The 23,209-nt window shown below is 27.5% G+C and overlaps 1 protein-coding gene across 1 annotated transcript; it reads right to left on the reverse strand.

Annotated features, from left to right (window-relative positions):
• Positions 1–2,621: 2,621 nt before the first annotated feature.
• Positions 2,622–6,107, reverse strand: LOC101514740 (transcription factor MYB17-like). The gene is made up of 3 exons (XM_004510750.4): positions 5,682–6,107; positions 4,192–4,321; positions 2,622–3,524 (listed from the first exon to the last, which is right to left on the reverse strand). Exons 1-3 carry the CDS (start codon positions 5,815–5,817, stop codon positions 2,909–2,911), a joined length of 882 nt encoding a protein of 293 aa, XP_004510807.1. The 5' UTR covers positions 5,818–6,107; the 3' UTR covers positions 2,622–2,908.
• Positions 6,108–23,209: the final 17,102 nt, after the last annotated feature.

Consider the following 23,209-nt stretch of genomic DNA (forward strand, 5'->3'; position numbering starts at 1 on the left):
TTTCATTTCAAGTTTTTCGAAACTCAAGAGTGGGTTTTATTTTTTAAATTTCCAGAGAATTTGAATACAAGTTTTCCGGTACACTCCAGAAAACTTGTTTGAAGTTCTCCGGTACAGAAGCCTCTACCAGAAAATATTTTTTTGAAGTTATTTGGTACAAAAACCTCTTTCGAAAAACATTTTTTGAAGTTCTCCGATACAGAACACTATTTTGGAAATTTTTTTTGAACTACTCCACCACAGAGGCTTGTTCCGAGAAACTTAACTTAATATTTCTGACAACGACGACGATTTATGGTGTATTGATTATTAATTACGTTGTATTAATTATTAATTATTACGGTGTATTCATTATTTATGGTATATTATGTATAGCGTATTCATTATTTAATGGTGTATTTATAGTGTATTAATTATTAATTATATATAATATATTATCATTTAAAAATATTTATGGTATATTATTTATGGTATATTATTATTTTTAAAAATTGTGTACCGGAAATATTTTTTAGAAAATTTTCCGAAAACACCTTCTGTACCGGAAATCTTTCCAATAAAGTTTTTCGGTAGTACAATTTTTTCACTTTTGTACCGGAAATCTTTTTTAAAGTTTTCCAATAAAAAATTTATGTACCGAAAAATTTGAAAATAGTTTTCCGAAAATAAGGTATGTACCGAAATTCTTCAAAAAAGTTTTCCGAAAGTTACTGGAAAACTTTTACCTACCGAAAAAGATAAAATGGTTAAAAAAAAATAACTTTAAATTTATAAAATAATAATTAAATAAAAAGAGGGTATAATTTGCATTTTCATAAAATTATAGGGGTATAGGTATAGAAATGGGGTACAAGGTAAATATTTTTCAGTTTTATATACCAGATTGCCCTACATTTTGGACCCAATAGGAGGTCACTGGCCCATAGTGCGACCAGCCGAAGAAGATTCTGAATTGGACCAACTTGGAGGTCGCTGGCCCAGGATGCGACCTCCTACTAGAGTTGATTTTTTTGTTGTTGTTGCCGTTTTATGTATTATTGTATGAATTAAATATATTAATAAATAATTAAATTAATAAATAATAATACATTAATAATTATATTGTTATTATTATTATTATGATTAAAAATAATTAAATTAAAAAGTAGGGCAATTTATGATTAATCAATTTACTAAAATTAATTTGATACTTACCAAATTTGATACTTACCAAATTGGACAATTAGCGATTAATCAAATTGTTACCAAATTGTACAATTGATTAATTTTTTCATTTAATGGTCAAATTAACGATTAATCATAAATTGCTAAAATTAATTTTCTCATTAAATATGATTTGGTAAATTGATTAATTTTCTTATTAATTTACAAATTAATTTAATAACAAAAAAATTGATTTGTGTGATTGGTAAATTGAACATACATTAGCTTGTTTGTCTTGTCACATTTATTCAACCGCATTAATTTTGATATATATATTTTGCCACATTACCAATCACACGAATCAATTTTTTTTGATATTTTGAGATAAAATCAGGTAATATATTGTATACTAATGTATTGTTAACTTATCTCAAAAGATAAAATCAAATCAAATATATTCATCTTACAAATGTATTTTAAAAATATCTATATATAAAATGATTATATTAGGTTCAGTTTTTAGTTTTATTACTTTTTTTCAATCACACGAATTAATTTTTTTTATATTAAATTAATTTGTAAATTAATGAAAAAATTAATCAATTTATCAAATTATATTTAATGAGAAAATCAATTTTACCAATTTGTGATATATCGTTAATTTAACCATTAAATGAGAAAATTAATGAAAAAATTAATCAATTGTACAATTTGATAACAAATTGATTAATCGCAAATTGTCCAATTTAGTAAGTAGCAAATTTGATAAGTATCAAATTAATTTTAGCAAATTGATTAATTATAAATTGCCCTACTTTTTAATTACAATCATTTTTAATAATAATAATAATCATAACAATATAATTATTATTTATTTTTATTTTTATTTATTAATGTATTATTTATTATTATTATTATTTATTAATATAATTATTTATTAATATATTTAATTCATATAATAATATATAAAACAGCAACAACAAAAAATTCAACTCTAGTAGGAAGTTGCATCCTGGGCCAACGACCTCCAAGTAGGTCCAATTCATTCTGATCGCACTCTGGACCAGCGACTACCTATTGAGCCCAAAAAGTAGGACAATCTGATATATAAAACTGGGAGTATGGTATTTTAGTATAAAAGAAAAAAAGAAAAAGAGGATATATTGGAAAAAATCCCAATTTTATTTATTTATTTAGTATAAAGTTGTTTATATATTAAGACAGATATAGTCCTCTTCATTATTAGTATTTCAATTCAATAGATGGATCTAAATTACTTAACGCCTTTTTTTGCTTGTGTATTTAGAGTCTCACGTTCTAAAACGTCTTGAATTCAATGGTTTTGTAAAGATTCAAATTTACTATTGTTGTTCTAACTGTATGTTTAAAATCACAATAAATTTGATAAAACCACATTAGTTAAAGTAAAAAGTGTAGTCTCTGTTAAAATTATTGTGGTTCAACTGATTTTACTAAACTGGCTGCAAATCCAAACATGCATTAAATATGAAGGAGACATAGCACATACATGTGAGAATGTATAATTCACATTAGTGATGCTAATAAGCCTAACTACCTAATATTCCACAATGTCATCATAGTGCTATATAATATAGCCATCATCATATCCATCCAACAAATTTACTACATAATCAGTCTTCTAATACTTCTCCAATGGCTTACATACTAAACACTACTAGTAGTCTACAAAATTAGCCAAATCATCATACAAAATCACTAAAAAAAAGGTTGCTAAAGAAAAGCTTCATTCTAAGAAGCTCATGTCATTGTTAGAAGGAAAATCCAACAAGAGCTGCAATGCAGTGTCAGATGAATCTTCAAGATCATTAGAGCTTGATGAATCATAACCACATATATCAAATAACTTGTAGTTTTTCCACTCAAATTCTTCCTTCACATTTCTTGATGAAGCCAAATCTGTTGTAGTAGTAGCAGAAACTGATCCACATTTGTTATCATTATTACAAGATGACCCTTCTTGAGACATACAGCTTTGACACCTAGTTTTCTCCTCATCATCGTCGAAATCTGATTTACGAACGGTGCGAAAAGATTGTCCAACTTCAGAGTTCCACATCTTAAGGAAATAATCAGAATCAGTAGTTTTGTTGTTGAACAAAGATGAGTCTTTTGAGAGTCTTGCTTCTGCTTCAAGTCTTGCACTTTCCCATTGAGCCATGTGGCGTGTGGCGATTGATGAATGTGATTTGTCAATTGGATAGTAATGTGATGAGGATATTGGTTCATGGGTTTGAGGGTCAATTCCCATGCTTATCAGACGTTTCTTTAAGTGTGTGTTCCATAAGTTCTTGATCTCATTATCAGTTCTTCCTGGTAGCTGAGAGGCTATTGCAGCCCACCTGTGAAATTGTTTTCATTTGTTTGAAAATTCTAAAATTCTTAAAATATATAGCTTTGATTAAAATGAATATGAAAGTTATTACCCAACATTTCAGAATAAAGACGTGTCAGGTGTCTAACACACGTTGGTGTTGGACACTGGCATGACACTAATATATGTAGTTAAATTTAATCATATATCACTTTTGTGTACGTGTTTTGTCTGGTATATGTATTTGTGTAAGTACTTCATGAAGATATTAATGCAATGAAATTTGAAAATAATAGTTGGTGGAGCCCTTATTTAATTGAAATTAGTACAATGGTTCATTTGTGGAGGGTCCAAATGGCATTTCAATGGACAAGAAACAAGTGGTTCTGAAAGTATATAAAGGACAATATTAGTCCACCACATGTTACAGTCCTTAAATTGATAATTTAATATAAATTTTTGTGGAATGAAAAATTTATATCCTGATATAATTGCTATAATATGATGCACCAACAGACTATCCAAAAATGTTTGTACCATAAATGTCCTCCTAATATCTATCATTCAATACAAGAATCGTACTATAATTTCTCAAGATTAATTTAATTTTACTATTAACAAAGGACAATTTAGCCTAATCAGGCACAATTCAATATCAGTAAAAGGGATTAGATCAAGGGAACTCAAAATAGTACCTATTTCCAAGGATGGCATGAAGCTGTATGACTAGTTTTTCTTCCTCAGGTGTAAAGGGACCGCGTTTAATATCAGGTCTCAGGTAGTTTGTCCATCTTAGCCGACAACTCTTTCCACATCGAAGAAGGCCTGAAAGAAGCGAAAAAACTTATAATCGTCGGAGAAAGGAAGGTAATGTCTATCAAGTGAAAAGGCAAGTTATATGGCCAACTATTTTTTAGTTTTTTGTAAAGTTTTGTATCACAGTTGCGGTCGCAATCTTTGATATTGTATTCGGAGACATAAATTCTTTTGATGTTGCAATTGTGGAACATTTCTTTAATACCCTTGTTGTTTGACAAAATACACACAAAAATTTATAAATATATCATCTAGCTAGCTTATATGCAACTGAATCAAATGAGAGTGAAGATAAAGTTTTGGTTTTGGAATATAAACAAAACAGAACAAGATGATGAGAGCAACAGAATAACATAACCTGATATTTAGAAAACATAGTGGTTATGTAATCATAAAAAAACATGCTACTTGTAAAGGTGAAAATTTTCCTTCTACTTCAAATTACTTTCCTTTTCATATTTATTGTGCATTCTAACTTGAATCAAGAGCTTGAAAAAAGGAGCAGAAGAAGGAGTTACAGAGCTAACCTAACTTCATTAAGAGTTTTATTTTAAGAAGATTTGATTAAGAGTTATAATGTGGCATTAGTTGCAAAAGCAACAAAGCACCATGAATACAAACAAACACAGCCAAAAAGATTTGAACTTCCTCTTGTCCTTTAACCCATTATTATTATCCTAATAACTTGGAAGGTAAAAAGTACAAACCAATAGAGGATTACAAATATCTTATTAAAAAAATTTTAAGGGTCACAAAAATCAAACACATTTTTTCTTGGTTTATGAATCAACAACGTTTGTTAACAAGCACACATCCTATTTCAAAGAAAAACATCTCTCAAGTAAAACTTCAAATAAACCAACATATTCAAAATAATAATAATAATAATAATAATAATAATAATAATAATAATAATAATAATAATAATAATAATAATAATAATAATAATAATAATAATAATAATAATAATAATAATAATAATAATATATTTAAGAAACATCTTTATGTTTGTTATATGTCAATAATGAAATGTAGATTCAGAAACAGCCCATTTATTACTTCCTAATACACAAGGAGAGAAAAAATTAGTTTCAAAAATGAAAGCTTCAAAACTAATTAAGGGTCACAAAAATCAATCAAACACATTTGTTAACAGGCACACACCCTATTTCATAGAAAAAGCACTTTAAACTTCAAATACACCAACAAATTCCAAAAAAAAAAACTATAGTATTTAACATACATATTAATATTATAATTATGTCAACAAAAGCTAGATTAAAAAACAACACATTTATAATTTATCTCTTCCTAATACATACAGAGGTAAAAGAAAAAAACATTTTTAAAAAAAAAAAACTTCAAAAACCTGCTAACTTAGGGAGAGAACGCCAGCTTCCATGACCACCATTTTTCTTAATAAAATTAACAAGAACTTCATCTTCTTCACTTGTCCAAGGACCTTTCTTCAACCCCAATTTGTCACAACAAGGTGTCCTTCCCATTATTTTGGTTTAAAAAAAAGGTAGAAAGGGTCTTAAAATTTGACAAGTTTAGAACAATCACAGTTAAATAATTTGTTTGTATAGGTAAAAAAAGAGAGCATGGAGGACACATAGAAATTGTGAAAGAGAGGATGACATAAAAAAGGAAGGATTATAAATGTTGAGAAAGAAAGTGTGTTATGTTTATGTATGTGAGTGTGAAGCTATTTGAGGAGTAATTGATTGATACGGCGTTGTGTAAGGAGTAAGGACTGTAACTTGTGTAAGCGTGTTTCAAGCTGGCTTTCTGCATTTAATGTGTGCAGTAATCTTCAAATATTTAAACCAAACATATGCTAAGGATATCAATATCATTTATACGAGGAGCTCTTGCATTTTTTTATCACAAACTTTTTTAAATAATTTTTTTTTGTTTTAAAATAATATATCCAAATAGTTGTGTCCAATTAAATATTTTTTCCTTTATACTCTCTCTTCATTTCGATATAAATATCAAAATCTATTTGGTCGAAGATCAAATAGGCATCTTTTTGACTGATGATCAAATAAATTTTGATTTTTGTTTTTATTTAAGTCAATAGGAAATGGTGGTTTTATTTTTACGCAATATTTTGAGGTTTTTGTATGTATATTTTTTTTAATTATTTATTATACGCTATATTTAAATTTATATTTTAAAATGTATTATTTTTTCATTTTTAGAAAGTCACGTCTCCAAACTAGTTGAAAGCTTATTTTTTCCTGCAATGGAAAATAATTATCTATAATTTTTTTTATTTTAGCAAAAGAATAATTGTTAATTTAATAAATAAAAAATAATAAAAATATTTTAAAAAATAAATTATATTAATAAAATCAACCAAAATATATTTAATAAAAAAATACATTAAAGGTAATACGGATGAGTAGATGTGTCAAAATAAATAACGTGTTATATTATTTTAACAACTTTAATTTTATTTTGTAAACAGTTCTCTCCTATTTTTCCTCCGGATCTAATAAATAAATAAAAAATAATAATAATTAAAAAAAAGTAAATTATATTAATAAAATCAAACAAAAATATATTAAATTGAAGAAACAAAAAATAATAAAATGTATTTTTTTATTTTATTAATATAATTTACTTATTATTTATTTATTTATTTATTAGATGAAGAGGAAAAATAAGAAGGAGTTGTTAAAATAATATAACATATTATTTGTTTTGACAAATCTACAATCACGTGTATTTTTTTTCTATTGAATATTTTTTTATTAATATAATTTTATATTTTTTAATTATTTATTAAATTAACAATTATTTTTTTATTAAAATAAAAAATAAAAGATTATGAATTATCATATTCCAAGAATGCGACCTCCTGTTTCATATAAAAGATTTAATTGTCATATAAATATAAAATTGAGATGCGATCTCTCAAAAGTTAATATAAAGTAAAACACTTTAATATATAATTTTTACTGTAGAGTATAATGAGATAATACATATTTAGTTTTATGGTAAGATAATAAAATTATAATAACCACTATCACTTTACAATAACTACATAGCATAACTTCATAAAATATTATGTTTCAAGGTAATTCTATCAATTTCATTGCAACACCAAACATGTATTTATAGTGTGTTTGGAAAGCAACACTTATGCTCATATTTTTCATGTCAAGGAGGAAGCCACAATTAGCAGCTTCGAACTCATTACACGATTACAGATATATCTACTACGTTTCAAATATATGCTTAGTAAGTCTATGTTTGTTTATGCGATGTCATAGTGTCATTTATGCATTGGGAAACAATATTGCTCGCTAAAAAGTAAAATCAAACACACTATAATTAATGAATACAGTAAGATATCATAATTCATTAATCATTTATTAAATTTAATTCATTATAATTTTAAACATCAATCACAATTTTTATATTTTCAAATATACATGATATTTGGTAATAATCTAAATTATATTAAAATATACATGATTTTGAAGGATCTACATATGCATAGCATCTATTAATATGTATTTAAATGTACAGCTAAAAATATAATTAATAACATTTAAATTTGTAATTAATTGTAGTTAATAGATAATTAATAAATTATGACACATTTTTATATCATTAACTATAGGTATAACATAATTAACTAAGTATTTAAATTGCATTAACTACTAAAAACATTTATCCGGGTGGAACATGAATTAGAGCCATTAAATAATGTTCCAAAATTGATATTGTATTTTATTTGAACTTAAAATAAATAATGGTCAAATTCATTAACGTGGCTTAGACCCACTTTGACTTGCCGGTTAAGTAAATCAGATAAAAATAATATAAGAAAAATGGATTGTCGCTTACTATGGTCATCTCTGACATCATTAAAAATTTAATACAAGAATATTTTGTAAACAATAACATTAAATATATATAGATTAATTGACACATTGACCAACCAGAATTATTACGGGGTTGATTCTTTCATTTTAAAAGTATTAATTTTCAAATTTATCAAGGATCAATAATATTTAAATATATTTAATTTTTTTTATTCTATGTTAAAAATATATAATTTCACCTTTAACTATTATGGTCATCTCTGACATCATTAAAAATTTAATACAAGAATATTTTGTAAACAATAACATTAAATATATATAGATTAATTGACATTTTCTTATATTTAAAGTCAAATAATACATGCAATTTTTTCTTATAATTGAGGTTGAATGGAATCCTACTTCACTAATTGAGTCCCACACAGTTCATTTGTTGCCAAATCATATTGATATTAGTATAAAAGTTGAAAAGTTTATAACATATAAATGAGACATGAATTTTATTGCTGGATCACTCCACTTTTGTAACTTCACTTTAATATTAATAGCATGACATGTTAAAATGGAGAAATCACGTTAGAAGTCAACGTAAAATTAATTTACGATTTTAATATATATCCATTAAACTAATTTGTAAAAATATAGGAATATAGTCACTAAAATTGTCTCTAAAATGTTCAATGCAAACTACTATTGCATAGTAAAATACTTGTATTTGCATATATTGCAGAAGTTATATTAATTTGATAATTCCACAAAGTTGATTTTAGGTTCTATTTTTATAGTATGTTCTTTATTAGAGTGCAATGAACTTTTTTAAAATTTTATTTTTAGATCTCAATAACATTAATTTATTATAGCTTAATTTATAATTATAGCTTTATTAGGATGTTGTGCATGTTTGATTTCAATTTAAATAGATTAAAATTAATTATAAAATTGTAAAATCGATTTTAACATATTCTAACAATCTCGAGTAAAATTGTTATGTCATTAGAATTAATTTTAAATTGAAAGTTAATATTTGTAGTTTTTAAATCAAAATATAATTTTTATATTAATTTTTTTTATTGAATTTACTTTTAATTAAATATATTTAAGATTAAACAACACCGTAATCCCTTAATTTAATTTCAGTTAACGTTTTAGTCGTTTATCTTTTTTATTCTTTCGATTTGATCATTTATTTTAATTTTAAGTGACAATTTGATATTTTATGTTTTAAAATATCAACAATGTTATCCTTATTTTTTGCAAAAATTCAAAAAAATTCATCAAAAATTTCAAACAAAACCCATTAATTATCATTCTCAATATAATGCAATTTAATCAAATTCATAACTTAAATTTTTAAATAAACTCATATTTTCATCTCTAACAACATCAAATAAATAATGACAAATATGAGTTTATTTGAATATTTGAGTTACGAATTTGATAAAATTTGTATTATATCAAAGAATATAATTAGTTTTATGGATTTTGTTTAAAAATTTTGATGAATTTTTTGAATTTTTGTTGACATTTTAAAACATAAAAGATCAAATTGTCACTTAAAATTAAAATAAAAGATCAAATAAAAATTAATACGTTAACTGAAATTAAATTAAGAGATTACGACCTACAGATAGTATTTAACTTATATTTACATATAAATTATTTTATGTTAAATTTATTTTTAATTACAAAACAAATTTTAATTATAACAAAATCAAACGCATAAATAAATAGTTAAATACTTTTAAATAAAAACAGCAAAACAAAAAAAAAATCTAAATAAATTAATAATATTAAACGTATTATAATTGAATATAGATTTTGTGTAGTGATAAAATAAAAAATATGAAAAACAGAATTGAAGAACCAATTGAATCGTTGTCTGAAAAAAATTGCACAAAGAGGTAAGGTGTGTGCATTGAATGGTCATTTGAAGATTTTGATTTGCACAGAAATGGTATGAGAGAGAAAAAGTGGTGCAGTGAATATGATAATGACTGCATTTAATGAATAAAATGAAAAATAATAAAAATTGTGAGGATTGGATTGGAGCAATGAATTGAAGATCGACACACAGTGACGTGCATATCAGATTATGTGAAAAGGGAAATTATTAAGACTCAGCTGAAATGAAAGCATTAATGTGGGGGGGGGGGTGCATTTAATAACATTGCAGTGTACGGACACACTCAGAAGAAACGACTTCTTTTTTGGCCGCAAGAAGTTAATATGGAAAAACTTATTCTACCTCTCTCTCACTCTTTTTATTTTCCACTTTCTACTTCTCTTTTTTCTTCCAACACAAAAAGACAAAACCTGTTAATGAGAGATGAGAACACAAAGATTAATATATTAAAATATCTACGTTCTTTTCAAATTTTTTTAATATATGTTAGTTTAAAATTGATATATTAAAATATATTTTTTCAAGAATTTATAAAATCGTTTTTATTTAAAAAATTATATTTTGGAGATGTGATCATATACTTTTATTTTAACAAATGAAAATATATTGAGTATATATAGTTGTAGAAATGCGATATTATGAAAATAAAATAATTTTTTTTAAGTAGTCGCGTTTCTATTTTGCGATATTTTGATGATAAAAAAATAACATATTTTTTATAATATTAATTTTAAAATGGAATATATTTTGAATTTTTTTATAAAAAAAATAATGCACATAAAAAAGGATCTAAATAATGATGGTAAAAAATTGTGAAAACATTTGATATATTAGGACGTACTATGATGTATTAAAGTGTGTTGATCAAAGTTTATATTGAGTGGCATAGTCGTCTTAATATTTTTGGAGGTCTTATTTAAATCTAAATATTAAATTCCTAAACTCACAAAATCTTATCATTAAGATTTAAGATTCTAACATTTGATGGTGAACAGTGGCTCTTTGTAGGATGCAGTCACATACTCGCGTATAAATATAAAAGATTTTAACATTTGGTTGTGGATGATAACTCCTAGTAGAGTGCAGTCAGACTAACGTGCAAATATAAAATTGTATAGTATATATATAAAACTAAAATATTGATATAATTTTTCAAAAATTAAATATATTGTAAAAAAAAAATTGAAACTCTCCCTAATTGAGCATTACATCCAAATGTTCTCATTACAACCGACCATATTGAGTAGATTAAAGAAAAATGAAAATTTGAGAGTTATTATAAATATAAACAGATAGTTCGTATTTTTTTTATTGCAACAACTTTAGTCTTTTGAAGCATACTGGGGATTTAGGTAACCACGTGTCTCGGGTTTGCAAATATTCCCCCCAAAGATTGTAGTTAAGAAAGTTGGAAATTTTTCTGTATAAAAATTGTAGGAAAAAGAGTATTTAGTTGGGGTGATAAAAAAATTAAAAATTGAATCAAACTGCAGAATTGAAGTGAATCGAATTGTTTTTGAACTCAACTGATTTATAAAAATTGAGAACAAAACTATTTTGGAACTGATTTTTTAAAACTAGAACTAAATCAAACCGTTTTCAGTTTGAAAACACCAAATCAAACTAGTTTTCAGTTCGAAAAACCGAACCGAACCAATTTTTAATTCAAAAAACTAAATCGATTTTATTTTTTAAAAGTAATTAGAGGCAATTATGTCAAATTTGACCTATATTAACAAAAAAAAAAATTTAAGTTAAATTGATTCAGTTCGGTTCAAAGTAATAAACCAGTTCACCAGTTTATAAAATAGTTCGGTTTGGTTTTCTGAACTGAAAATCAATTCGATTCAATTTTTTCAAACTGAAAACTAATTTGGTTCAGTTTTTAAATGGTTCTAATTCATAACTGAACTTAATCCACCCCTAATTTTTAGTTTTTCTATACACAAATTAGATGAGTATTTGTAATTTTTTCTTTGTAAAATACCCGAGTAATAAATTTTTTTGTTAAGAGATTGTAGATTATACATAAAGTTTGTTAATTGTCTTTTGTTATTATTTTGCTTCTTGTGTGCATTGTCGTCCATGAGCAGACCAACTGCATACAACCCAATTTTTTTTCCCACCTTAAATCTTATCAAATGCTAATAATTAAAAAACAGAAACAAATTTTATGAACAAGAAAAAGGTCTAATTTTTTTTGACAAATGAATCAAATTTTTAATATTATTGATGTTATATATATATATATATATATATATATATTTATATTATTGATGTTATTTACAATTTAAATAAAGAAATGTTATTTATTTAGTGTTTAGTGTTTTTTTTATTAAGACCCAATTTTTAAGATTAGAACATGATCTTTAAAATATTTGAGACGACTGTGTTTGTGTGGAGATTTTATATCTTTATGTTACACACGATCATATTTCATATAACACATAAAGAGGTAATAATTAATTATTAATGATTGTTCATCTACATCTTCGTGTAACATATGAAGATATAGTTGTTAGTTGTTCATCTATATTTTTGTTAACGAACATATTTCATATAATACATAAAATGTAGTCATTGGTGGTTGTTGATCTACTTCTTCGTTTAACACTTGGGAGTAAATCATGTAATACGTGAAAATGTAGTTGTTGATTTTTGTTTATCGTTTGTTTATATTTTCATGTAACACATGAATATGAGGTTCTTTTGGTTATCAACCAAATTGCATTTTTTTCTATTTGTTTTCTTGTACTTCATATTCTTCATAAGTACGTGGACAAACCAAACTTTGACATTACTTATGAATTTTTTGTGTGTTTGTATTTGTTAAAATATAAGAGACATATTTTATGAGGAGAAAATCATTCGATCCTAAATATGTATATAGAGATTTCTCTTCATAAAATTCTAAAGATATTTAAGCATATTATTCTTAACATCAAGATAACACTTTACAACTCAAAGATTTAAAAGACATCAAATCTAATTTATCAAATTTAAAAATTAATTTAAAATTAACTTATTTATAAAAATGAATTTTAGAATTTTTTAAAAGTTCATATTTGTTAAAAAAAAAATTTTTAAAAAAAGTTGGATGTGTGATAAAAAATGAATACTGGTGTCATGGAGTAAAAAAAAAAGGGCTTTAGAATCCAAAATCTAACTTTAATATATAATTAAAAAGGAAAAGAAAAGAAAATATAAAACAAAACAAAATAACCCTAAAAGTAGCAAAGAAAAGAGGGGTGATGGCTAAAAACAAATTCAATATCGAGAAAAATGAGTTTTATTGTTAACAGTGAGAGAGAATAAACATCAAAGAAAATGTCCATAAAAGAGGAGTTGTCTGCGGTGGTGGTTCGTCGGGGGTTGAAGTTGACAACGGTGATTGGGTGGATGCTCTGGCGATATCGCTGTGTGGTGGTTTGTCGAAGGTCGAAGTTGACAGAGGTAGTTGGGTAGACGCTCTGGTGGTAGTTCGCTGGAGGTCGAAGTAGACAGAGGTGGTTGTGCGAATGCGTTAATGGTAGTGCTCGTAGTGGTGGTTCGTCGGAGGTCGATTTGATGATGGTTTCATAGAGGATTTGCAAAAGGATGGTGATGGCTCATACTCTCTCTAAAGCTCTACATTTATATTCAAGTTTTTAATTTGATTTTTGTTGGCTGTGTTATTAAAAAGAGTTTGAATTTGTTTATGGTTATCAATTGATTTGATGAAGAAGATTGTAGTTTTTTTTCTTTACATTTTCTTCTCTGTTTTTTTTTATGAAGAAAAATTCCTCCTTTTGTATGTTTTGCTTTTTTCTATAAAAAAAAAAAAAAACCTTTGTTTAACTTCTACTTTTTGATGGAATGCAAAGTTGATGAAGATGAAACTTCTACTTTTTGATAGAATGCAAAGTTGGTAAAATTTCAAAAGAAAGAAAACATGTGAGCTGAAAATGTAGATGAAGTGAGGCTTGTAAGGTCCTTCTATTTCTACCAAAAACATTATTTTTATTTATTTGTTAGTTATTGTTACTTTTTATCTTTTAATACAATAAAATGAGACGACAAATATATAAAATTAAACACATTATTATGATCTGTGATTTTTTTGAATTTTTTAATTAACCGAATTGAAATACTACAGTGGAAAATATTTAATTATTAATTTTGGTTGTTATGATTAAAATTGTAATTTGATTATTTTTTATTGACTTATACAATTTTTGTGGATACTATTCACGCTTTTTTTGTTTTTTTATCATTAGATCTGACTTTATTTTAATTTGAATAATTTTTTTCAGTAAAAGAAAAATATGTAAGTGGTGCCAATGCTATAAAACTAAGATATTAGAACACCAACAGTAAATGAATGGACCTCGTTAACGTGTAGTTTGCGTTCCTCATGTACAATACAAAATTATTAAAGTGAATTTTGTACTCAATTTTACTTTTGTGTTACTTTCAATTTGCCATTCAATTTTATTTTCACAATTTTCTCTCTTTTCTACTCTAAACTTTATATTTTATTTACTCTCTCAATTTTTACTGCGCAATTTATCTATTTTGAACTTCAATTAACAATGTCTTCTAGTTCTTAATTTTTTTTGTTTTATTGCTTCAAAATCAATTCTTTTTCAAACCTCCAGAACAATCATAAAATGATAATTAATATCACTTTAATTAATATTATTGTCTCTTTATTTATTTTATTTTTCAATTTCTTGTATATTAAAAAAAATATTGTATATTAAAATTAAAGATTTGTATCTTTATGTTTTATTTTACAAAGAAAAAAATTAAACAATTGATCTTTATAATAATTTCTCTTTTTTTATTTTTTTTATTTACCGCTAACAATTGATCCTAACGTCTAATTCATTCACTATTTTATCTAAACATCGTACCACAAATATAATACATATATTCTTGATAGTTGATTACGATAAAAAAAATAAAGATACAATTCGAGAGACATATTAATCGATCAATTTTATTCTATTTTATTTTTATTTTTTCAAAATATCAATAAGGGGTTTTGTTCTACTACCAATAAAAAATGGTTACATAAAATTAATATGATCATATTTAAAGAATTCTTACGTGAGGGATGAATCACTGACTCCTTTAGTTATTGAATTTATTCCTTTTTCTCACATAAACTCTTTATTTTTATATTGCAGATGTTTTGTGAGTGGGAGGCGTCAGTTTTTTTTCTTCCTTTCTATCAGTAGAGGTGGAGAACGTGATGTTTCAATCTAAGCCTATTAAGACCCTAATTATTCACTCATCAGTTTAATATAGTTTTGTCTTTAACGTTTCCCGGTTCATGCTTTTATTATTATTATTATTATTATTATTATTATTATTATTATTATTATTATTATTATTATTAATATTAATACCAAATGTTAAAATAACACAATACCTTATAAACTAGTAACTATCACACTAAAATTTCTAAAATAATTATATCTACTCCTGATAAGGTAAAATATAAAAATAAAATGACTGGATGTTACATCATACCTATCTTAAATAGTTTTGTCTTCGAAACTGATATTAGAGAAAAAATTTGGGAATTGCTCTCTCATTTTGTCTTCTAGTTCCCAAGTAGTGTCTCTAGTGGCTTGATTTCAAATTACCTTCACCAAAAGAATTTTTTTGTTGCGGAACAACTTGACTTTTCTATCTCCAATTCTTGCTGGAGGTACTTCAAAAAATAAATCATCCTTCAACTGCATACATCGGACTCAATGACATGTGATGGATTAGGGACATACTTCCGTAGTTGAGAAACATGGAACGCGTCATGAATGTGGGAAAGAATAGGTGATAACACAACCTTCTATGCGACAAGTCCGATTCTTTTGAGGATTTGGTAAGGTCCAATGAACTTTGGCGTGAGTTTCTTTGACTTGATAACTCTACCAACTCCCGTAGTAGGTGTGACGCGAAGGAACACATGCTCACCTTCTTCAAATTCTAGCCTACGACATATACCAGCATAACTTTTCTGGCGACTTTGGGAAGTTCTCATCCTCTCTTGGATTTTCCTAATCTTCTTTGTGGTCTGTTGCACCATTTCAGGCCCCACTATGGTACTCTCACCATTGTAAGACCCTGAATTTTCCAAACTCTAATTTATGCAATTTTAGTGTATTTTGTGTTGAATTGTTTAAGCCTTTCTCCCAATTTTTATTTTATGAATTAAGTACGTAAGATATTATTTGTTAGAGTTAGTAATATATTTAAAATATAGGTATATATAATATTTTTGGAGACCCAATTAAAATTATTTATAAGAATATAGTTTAACTAAGTTACAAAAAATTGAGTACTGAACAAATTTTTTAAAATATCACCTGTTGCGGATAAATTTATCTGTCAACTGAGTTACGACGAAAGTAGATATTATTATTAAATTAGATTGAGATGTGAGGGAAGTGATGTGTATAAAAGTATTTAAATATTATAATGATGATACCTGAAAGGAAAAAAAAAAACATTTTGGCTTCTTTCAGTTACCTCGTCCCTCATTTTCTTCTTTCTTTCTGCTTAAAAGAGAAGTGGTGTTGTTTTAAAGAAAACAAAAAACAAAAAACCTCAATTTACCACTAGATCAAAGTCTCCATTCAAAAAGTGTTAGAAAGGAAAGTTGATCTTCTCTACAAGGTGGTTTTTGTGAGCTAAATTATTGAATTTCTTTTTCTATATAATTTAGAAATTTTTGAATTTTTTATTAAAGAAAAATTAGTGAAATGTGGTTTCAAGACTGTATATGTATACTTTCAATTTTTAGAAAAATTTGCATCATTTTAATTAAAGTTTCAAGTTTAATAATTAAAGTTTAAAAGTCTTGAGTTAAAAAACTATTTTTAAAAGAGTCAAAGTTTCATGAATTAAAATACTATAAAATACATGTTTTTGATGAAGACAAAGACCAAAGAATGTTATCAAAATTACAAAGCTAAAAAAGAAGTCAAATAAATCGAAGTCAACCACGCTCACACAAATTAGAAGATATATAATGTAAAGGTACATGATACAATCTAATATTCTTATATTTCAAATGCACATGACAACCTTTGATTTTAGCATATGCATCAAAAGCATTTTCAAAGTGTCAAAATATATAAATAATGTTTGAAAATAATATTTTTGGCGAAATACAATGTTGTATTCGAATACAACATGTTGTAGCCGAATACAGACAAGTCAGTAGCTAAAACTGAACATATGTTTTCGACTAGGAGATGATGTAAACGAATACGAGTGTTAAGTCAGTAGATAAAATTGAACATCTGTATTCGAATACGAGACAGTGTATTTGAAGACGAGTGCTAAGTCAGTAGCTAAAACTACACATTTGTATACGACTACAACTTGGTGTAGCCCAATACAAAACCAAGTCAGTGGCCAAATTCAAGCATATGTATTCAAATACAAGAATGTGTATTTGAATACAAGCTTCAAAATTCAAATAAAACTGAACATTAAAATGGTATGTATTCGACTACACACAAGTTGTAGTCGAATACCACTAGAAACAATGCAATTTTTTAATTTTGAAATGGTTCTGGATCATTGTATTTCTTCATCAAACCTCTAGGAACGAAGGCCACTGATTTGAAGTAATGTGTTTAGAGTATAAATACCCCATAACATCAGTTTAATCAAATTTAATCCTACTACCTAACCTTGAACAAACTTTGAACAAACTTTTATATTTCAAGTACAGATTTGTCATATCATTGAGAAAAGTTCTCTAGTGAACTTAAAATTATATTGGATTGTTATCATTATACATCAATTGTTATATCATATTAATCTCAGTCAAAATTAGTATTGTTGAACCATTCAAGTATTGTAAATTGAGGAAAGTTGTGTACTTTCTTCAAGTGTTGCTAATTAAGATAGTGGTGTGCTATCTAAGGAAGTGTGTTAGAAATTTGTAGCAGAGATCATAGGGTGGGATTTGTACATATTCTAACAATAGTAGAAAAATCTCTTGTGGTGTGCAAGAGGACTGGATGTATCCTTGGTCATAAGGGAACTAGGATAATATCATTGTGTTCATTATTTTTCTACTATTTATCTTTTCCATACACTACCTTAATCATAAAAATCGATCACTAAATCTCTAAAAACAGCAAAATTTCTAAACACCTAATTCACTCCCCCTCTTAGGTGCACCTCTTTTTCTTACAAATACAAACTTTGTCGAAAAATATATATTTTGAAAAGGATTAAAATATTTCAAAGAGTTAGAACTTTGAAATTAGAAAAAATATTCATTGATATTTATTTTGTGTGAGTATGTTGTTATAAGCTAAATATTTTGATTAAACTTTTAGTCTTTAAAAAAAATGTAGTGAATCAAACTAGTAGTTATTTGAGAAAAATTTTTGGTTGTGTGAAATTTTTTGAGAATACTAATTTAAAACGTTTCAAAAAATTGTTATTGAATTCACTAAAAAATTAAAGGATGTTAATTTATAAAAATATGTTTTACATGTTGAAAATGTTTTGTGGTTAATAATACTATTAATTCTTACTCATAGTAAACTCTTTTAGTAAAATATACTCTAAGGGAGTTAGGAGTAAGAAATGATTTGTAAGGTAGTTAAAGTTTCAGGGATTAATTTGACTAAGTCAAATACTATTTGATTAAAGGTGTCGACACGAACAAGATTTTTTGCTGTGTTTGATTGTGGTAGTGATAACTGTTGAAAAAGCTACAACTAAGGTAATGGCTCCTTCCAAATTTTTAGTTTTCACATAGGGACCTTATATGTGTGATTTATGTATGATTGATGTGTGAATATGTGATGATTAATATTGATGTGATGATTAATATTGATGTGATGATTAATATTGATGTGATGATGCATTCTTGAGTGATAATATATGTTGCTACATGTTATGAATTTTATGCAGGATAATATGTCTTGAGTATGCTCTACGAAATGCATAAAAAATTATTAGTGTGTAATGAGTATTAAAAAGGGAGTCTTTTAATAGCTACATTTACATAATGACTGTTGTGAAATAGTCATAGTATGCTCATGCATTTCATAATTAGTGGTGATTGTGATGGGCCACGAAGTTAGTGGTGACCGTGATGGGCCACATGATGGTTCCATGAGTTGATCGGTCCATCTTATCCTTACGATGATTTATTTTTCGTGTAGGTCTGTGATATACTACACTCTAGTAAATAATGTTGATATGTGATAGGTGGCACCTCGGTAATTAGTACTAGTATGTGAGAGACGACACGTTTATGATTTACACCCCTCGATGAGGGTTTGGAAATTCTAAAATCATGTGCATTGGCATATAAGCATTGCATTAGAGTGTACATACTCTGTTATAATATGATAATTGTATGTACATACTCTGTTATTGTTTGTTATCATGTTGTAATTTCTAAGTGTTATTGCTTGTCTTTATGACGTAAGTGTAAAATGTTATTTGTTAATTTCGGTTGGTGACCCTTTACATTATTGTGGAAATTGGGCTTTGCACTCAGATGATACCCGAGTTCGTTCCACCGACTGTTACCTTGACGACGGAAACTTCGTTAGACTTCCTTGACCAACATTCGTCGACTACTTGGGTATATGATATGATCTTGATAGTCATAGTTCACTTTAAAGATCGTTCTAGGTCGGAACTTACAAATTTGAGTGAAAATCGCGTATGGCTGGAGAACACGATAAACGGCGCTGCAAAACTCCGATTCGGCCGATTCCAAAACGAGGTGAAAGATGACGTTCTGAAACGCAAGTTAGGCTTTTGAATCACCGAAAAACAATATATAGAACTCGAGATATGAACGCAGGTTACTGATCACGAAAATTGGAAGAATTGGAGTATTAGGGTTTGATGTAAAGGAAACTCAATATTATAATTCAGCAATGAAATAAAGAACAAAATGGCGCCACAATCTTGAGATTGATAAGCCAAAAAGAACGCCACAAGGATTAACAGCCTTGATAAGTTCAAGATGAATTCTTTCAAGAACTCTAGAGAGCAAAGCCTCACAAAAATAATAATCAAAATATGCCCCTCCATGAGGTTACAAATGCTTATTTATACTAAGTCTATCTCTAAACCTAAATGGGTCATAAGTGACAGCATTCTCTAGGCCCATATTAGTCTTACATCTTATTTTTTTCTCTCTAAAATAAACTTAATGTAAGTAAGAAAAGTATCTTCACTTACAAATAACAAAAACTAAATCAATAATAAAACTATTACAATTCCAAATCAAAGCAAACTAAGAATTAATACAAACCAAATTAAAATATATAAAGTTTATCCTAATTTATTAAAATATGAATCATCTTCATGCTCTTGAGATCCTTATCATTCCCTCTTTCTTGAAGAAATTCGACCACGAATTTAAGCTCCATTATATCATACATGAAGAAATAATCCAAACAAACCACAAGCTCATCATATCCACCGGGGTCAAACGGGAAATTAGAAAAGTCACCAAATGTGATAAGTCGGTGAAACGCATTTCCATCTTTAACAATTAACTTCTTATCACACTTATAGTAAAGGTAAGAAATTCTAAAGATGGGGATAAATTTATACCTTTTGAATTTGATATTTATGACCAAATTGACCTTCTTGGGATTGAAATTTTTGGCAAACAATATGTTACTTTGTATTTGCAAAGGCTTCAAAGCAAGTTGAGTTACATGGACATTCTCTTCATCACAAAAAAATGGTGACTCAATAATCTCCTTGGAAGCATCCTTTTGTGGAACCTTTGAATAATCACTTTCAAGCACTAACATTGTTTCGTTCACCTCACTCTCTTGTTTGAAGAGACTTTCCATTTTACCATCATCTTTCACTTTGCTTTCAATGTCAATATATGGATGAAATTTCTCTTTTGGAGACACTTCTTCAAGCACTTGCAATAGAGAATTATCACAATTAGACAAATAGTTGACGCCAATTTCTTGCCCTTTGTCCCTCAAATGTTTCTCCTCTTCTTCTTTCTTTTCTTTGATTTTATCCATCTCTCTCAAGGCAAGCTTCTCTACTTTTCTAGCTTGTTTTGCATATCCATTTTCATACAAATATTTCACATACTCTGGATCCAATACAAAATCGCGAATATATTGATCATATGACATACTTAGGAATTTTGTCAAACAGATAGTGTGCAATACTTTTAACAGCACATCTTTTTTGTATAATTTTTTTTTTTGTATTTTTTTTTTCAAGTAGCAGCAACACACCAATTAACTAAGAACAACAATTCAACAAAACAACAAAACCAACAATTTGGGTTTCACAAGAAAAAAAAATGCATAAATTTTTTTTTTCTCAATTCCAAACCTAGAGACAAGCTCTGGTACCACATGATATGATCCTAATAGTCATAGTTCACTTTAAAGATCGTTCTAGGTCGGAAACTTACAAATTTGAGTGAAAATCGCGTTTGGCTGGAGAACGTGATAAACGGCGCTGCGAAACTCCGATTCGGCCGATTCCAAATCGAGGTGAAAGATGACGTTCTGAAACGCAAGTTAGGCTTTTGAATCACCGAAAAACAATATATAGAACTCGAGATATGAACGCAGGTTACTGATCACGAAAATTGGAAGAATTGGAGTATTAGGGTTTGATGTAAAGGAAACTCAATATTATAATTCAGAAATGAAATAAAGAACAAAATGGCGCCACAATCTTGAGATTGATAAGCCAAAAAGAACGCCACAAGGATTAACAGCCTTGATAAGTTCAAGATGAATTCTTTCAAGAACTCTAGAGAGCAAAGCCTCACAAAAATAATAATCAAAATATGCCCCTCCATGAGGTTACAAATGCTTATTTATACTAAGTCTATCTCTAAACCTAAATGGGTCATAAGTGACAGCATTCTCTAGGCCCATATTAGTCTTACATCTTATTTTTTTCTCTCTAAAATAAACTTAATGTAAGTAAGAAAAGTATCTTCACTTACAAATAACAAAAACTAAATCAATAATAAAACTATTACAATTCCAAATCAAAGCAAACTAAGAATTAACACAAACCAAATTAAAATATATAAAGTTTATCCTAATTTATTAAAATATGGATCATCTTCATGCTTTTGAGATCCTTATCAGTATACCACCCCATCTCAAGCAGAGCTACTTATACAAGGACAGTAGTAAGGACAAGTAGGAGAATTGGGGGAATATATCTCGTGGAGGTCACTCACGAGAGGATCGACTATCCGGTATCCTCAAGATTGGTGCTCGAGATGAATGGAGCATGGGAAGATGCAGAGGATGCCTCAGTTATAGTTGAGGCAGAGGCCACCGTAGGAGTTGAGGATACAATGGTTGGGTGGGGGACTGACAGGAAGTATAAGGGGTCGATGTCGATGGGAAGAGATATTGCAGGTCTATTTATGCAGGTTGAGTCAGAGTTTCCACTTCCGGTGAATGATCCCCTACTGATTGTCACTGAAGTAGTGGACTGTTTTGAGATTATAGCGCCGCTAAAGCCACATATCTCGTGGGTGGATATGACTTCTGATGGTACCGATCCTTCTATGAATTTTGATGAGGAGGAAGTTACTTAGAGGAGAGATATTGCGTCAGAAGGAACTTGTGGAGTGTGTGGAGTTCACCCTTGTTATTGTAGTTGCTAGTGGATGATCAGAATAATTTTTGTTGTATAGGGACTTAATGTCTTTCTTTTGGTGGTTGTACTTATTTTGTGTTGGGATAACTGTATCTATAACATATATTGACAATTGACTTTTGTTTGGTGGGTCCATGTTCCATTTTTTTTTACTTGACCATGGGGGATAACATTCTTGGAGCAATACTTTTATGCAAGTGTCTGTCAAGAATACACCTGGGATATTAGCGATGTCTGATAGGTCTCATAGCCCAAGTGTATTTCCTTTTTGTATATTGTAGACTATTGGCCTAAAAACTATTTTAGCTTGTTTGTATATATGATGTAATTATTTTTGACTCTTGTTGTTTGTGTTACGACATAATACTTTATTAATTTGTTTAAAAAAAATGCATTCTCGTTGTTAAAAATCGGGTGTTACATTGTGGTATCAGAGCTTTGGTTAGATTGTAGGTCGCCCTATAGGTTGGGAGTCGTTATCTGATCATGCGTCGAGGTAAG

The sequence above is a fragment of the Cicer arietinum genome, chromosome 7, assembly GCF_000331145.2.
Source record: "Cicer arietinum cultivar CDC Frontier isolate Library 1 chromosome 7, Cicar.CDCFrontier_v2.0, whole genome shotgun sequence".
Lineage (NCBI taxonomy): Eukaryota > Viridiplantae > Streptophyta > Magnoliopsida > Fabales > Fabaceae > Cicer > Cicer arietinum.